Consider the following 3,857-nt stretch of genomic DNA (forward strand, 5'->3'; position numbering starts at 1 on the left):
TATATATATATATATATATATATATATATATATATATATATATATATATATCATGGGCCTAGTTTCCACCGAGAGTTTAAACCGGAATATAAGAACCAACTATAGTCGAGCATTCCACCGTCATTCGTATATACTGTAGTTGGTTGATTCTTACATTCTGATCCGGCTTAAATTCTCTTCTTGTTGAGCATCTAAAGATAAATTTAAGGAAGTTCTAAGTACAAGGTCTGACTGGATGTTTTCCAACAACGTACACAGATAACACTGTATCTTACACAAAGTTTTCAACTATAACAGTGTTACACTGCTCGATACAGTAAAAAGCTAAGGACGAGTGTGTAAAATATGTCAATGTTATCAACTTTTCAAAAAGTTATTTGATAGCTGTACTTATTTTGCAATAAAATCTTCAAAAATCGTCAATTTTGAAAAAATTATAACTTAAGTCTAAATAAAAATCATAAATTATAAGAATAGAATGGAAGACTGCAATGCATTCTGGTATTACACTATGAAACTGCGTTCCAACAAGTACTTTTACAGTGGAACACAGTCTCTGTGTCCTAGTTGGAAAACAGCCACTATGAATACGGGCATAGGACTCTAGATTCTGGTAGAGCACCTGCGACTTGCGACGTCTACGTTATGACCAATGTAGATTAGGCTTAAAACAAGCAGCAGCAGCAGCAATAGCAATTCTAAAAACTTCTATTAACCTCGCCTTATTTTATTTTTACTAAATTTGTTAAATTTATTAAAGTACCACGCGGAGTGGTACAAGACTCTACATTTTGCTTCCAATCGGAGGTTTTTATCGACAAAAAAATTTTTTACAAAAAAAAAATTTTGACAGTACTACTTATTTCGTCATATTGTGTTTACAAAGATCGAGAAGCAGAAATGGAATCTACGTCTAGTAAAGTGAGTATCATCACGATTTATTAAATTTTTTTTAATTCTCACACAATATTTATCACTACATTATGTTGAGTACTTATTATATTACTTACACTATTTGTATTTTTATTTTAGTGTAATATAATACTTTTTCTAACATTATCTCTAAAATGGTGAATTTCTTTATTCATTCCTCAAATTATTTTTTTTAGTTTTTAACAATTTTTTAGAATTTATTTTAACATTAACATTATTACTTATTAATCTTTTATCTAACATAAGGAAGAAACAATAATAATGAAATTGATATATAGAACAATTGATAGTTTTTAATGGGAAATTATAATTATAGGATGAACAGAATAATCAGGAAGATTCAGACTCTTCAGAAATGGATGAGACAGAACCTAGATTAAAATATGTTAGAATACGTAATGATTTGGAACATATTCTGCAAAATGATGCAGCTAGCTGCATTGCTGTACATCCAAAAGTAAGAATCATCTATGAGTAATGTAGAATTTTTATTTTTAAGTATATTAAATTTTTTAATGGTAATTAGTTGAACTTAGTTTCCTTACCTCCGATATTGATAAAATTAGATTCAAAATTAGATTTTGAACGAATCTGGAGAAAAGAATTGCTGTGTCCTGTGAACCAAGATATTGATTGTTAAAGTTGATAGATATTCAGGTTAGAAAATCTGTCACATTGATGATATAGATTGTTACAAAAATTCTCTGTTTTATAAATACAAATTCTTTACTTTAAAAACAAATTCTCTGCTTAAAAAATATAAATTTTCTACTTTGGAAACATAAATTATTTTCTATATAATTTTTGATTTTACAATAGAGAATTTGTTTTTAAAGCAGACACATACCTAACCAAGACAAATTTTCTGTTGTAAAACAAAAATTATATAAAAAATAATTTGTGTTTTTAAAACACAAAACAGGGAATTTATAGTTTTAAAAGAATTTGTGCTTTTAAAGCAGAAAATTTGTTTTTAAAGCAGGAAATTTGCGTAATTGAAGTAAAAATACTTCTTCTAACCTTTCAATTCTCATATTCTTCTATGCGACAGATTTCCTAAACTGAATAGTCGTCAACTGTAATGATTAATACCTCAGGATACCAGTAGGACTGAGCAACACCTTTTTTTTGCCAGATTCGTTTCATTTCGTGCAAAAACGCGTGATGATCTTAATTTTATTAATCATTGATAAGAAGACTAAACTCGACAATTATCTTATTATAACTTTATGGATACGGATAAAAAGGATATTGATTTTTTAAAATTAATTTTATTCTTTTGGTATAGTTCCTTTGTCTGGGATCACATTGGGGAATGATCCATCTTTTAGACCATCAAGGAAATAATATAAAATCTAAAATGCTACAGGCACATACAGTAGCGGTCAATCAGATATCCATAGACTATAATGGAGATTTTATCGCCTCTTGCAGTGATGATGGAAAAGTTTTTATTTATGGACTGTATAGTACAGAAAACAATCATAATATGAGCATGGGTAGACTAGTCAAGAGTATAGCAATTGATCCAAATTATAAAAGTGGTAGTGGCAGAAGATTTATTACAGGTTTAATCTTCTCTCTTTAATCTTTTAAATTTTTATAGCATATATGATATCTTTTGGAATTTACAATAAAATTAATTTTTGAATTATTAACTAACTTTGAAATATAACTTTAATTTTAATAAATAAATAAATATTTGTAACCCTTAGGCGATGACAAGTTAATTCTTTATGAAAAGACTTTTCTGGCTAGGATGAAGCCAACAGTGCTTTGTGAAGCAGAGGGTGGAGTCAGATCTGTTGCATGGTTCGGTCACTTTGTTGCATGGGCTTCTGATACTGGTGTGAGAGTTTATGATCTTGATGCTAGATGTTCATTAGGACTCATCAAGTGGTCCTGTACTGCAGAGTAAGCATCGCAGAAAAATGTATATACAATATCAGGGCTGGACATTTGAAATACTTTTATTTGAATAACAGTATTTTGTATTTTGTATTTGAATAACACTATTGTATTTTGTACTTCAGCGTAGTACATAAAAGTATTTTATATATTTCATGTGGGCTTTGTATATTATTTCATGCAGAGTATCACCAGAACATTATAGGTGCAATTTGCAGTGGTCAGACGATAAGACACTATTGATTGGATGGGTAGACATTGTGCGCATCTGTCATATTAGGAAACGTACTATGCAAGAAATGGTCAATCGAGATTTGCCCGAATTTGTAGTGGATCCAGGTAATCAATAAAGTGTATTTATTCTTTTTTAAAATACCTTTTAATGCGGAAATATTGGAATGAGTCCAGACTAAATTAGCAAAAACGTATATTATAAACAAAATACTTAGAGATATACATAATTGTGAGTGATCTTGCTTCGATACATTGTAAAGAAATAGAATACATTTGTCAGCATAAATTTAAGTCAGTCTGTATTTGCGGTGTTTATAAAACAAACTTGAATTGCATTCGAAAATGCACACCGAGTATCTTCAAGTGTCATCCTATCATTGTTATTCATTGAATGTTAAACAAGGATAAATACTTGGAGACATTCGGTATATTTCTGAACGCAGTCTTAGTTTATTTATCTTTTCGTGTTTAACCTTACAATGCTATTGCTATTGAATGAATAATTGTTATCAACACATAAATTTTACGTACAAAGAAATAGACCATTTTTATAATATAGTTTTAAAATACATTTTTAAAAACAAAATATTTCTAGATTTTTCTAAACACAAATAACCTAATTATTAATTTAAATGATGAAAAGAAAAAAGTAGCATATTATCAAATTCAATTTTGAAATAATATGGATTTTGTACTCCAATTGTACCTCCATATGTGCGACTTCTTAACACTTAAAAAAAAAAAATATATATATATATATATATATATATATATATATAATA

General features: G+C 28.5%; 1 protein-coding gene across 1 annotated transcript in view; it reads left to right on the top strand.

Moving 5' to 3' along the window:
• Window positions 1-900: 900 nt before the first annotated feature.
• Window positions 901-3,857, top strand: part of LOC105621426 (vacuolar protein sorting-associated protein 41 homolog) — a 19,282-nt gene continuing 16,325 nt past the window's right edge. Inside the window, exons 1-5 of the mRNA XM_012202896.1 lie at window positions 901-921; window positions 1,250-1,390; window positions 2,222-2,501; window positions 2,649-2,847; window positions 3,026-3,180. Coding sequence (XP_012058286.1) covers window positions 901-921; window positions 1,250-1,390; window positions 2,222-2,501; window positions 2,649-2,847; window positions 3,026-3,180 — 796 coding nt within the window. The remainder of the gene's footprint in view (window positions 922-1,249; window positions 1,391-2,221; window positions 2,502-2,648; window positions 2,848-3,025; window positions 3,181-3,857) is intronic.

Source organism: Atta cephalotes (genome assembly GCF_000143395.1).
Source record: "Atta cephalotes unplaced genomic scaffold scaffold00033, whole genome shotgun sequence".
In the NCBI taxonomy this organism is placed as follows: domain Eukaryota; kingdom Metazoa; phylum Arthropoda; class Insecta; order Hymenoptera; family Formicidae; genus Atta; species Atta cephalotes.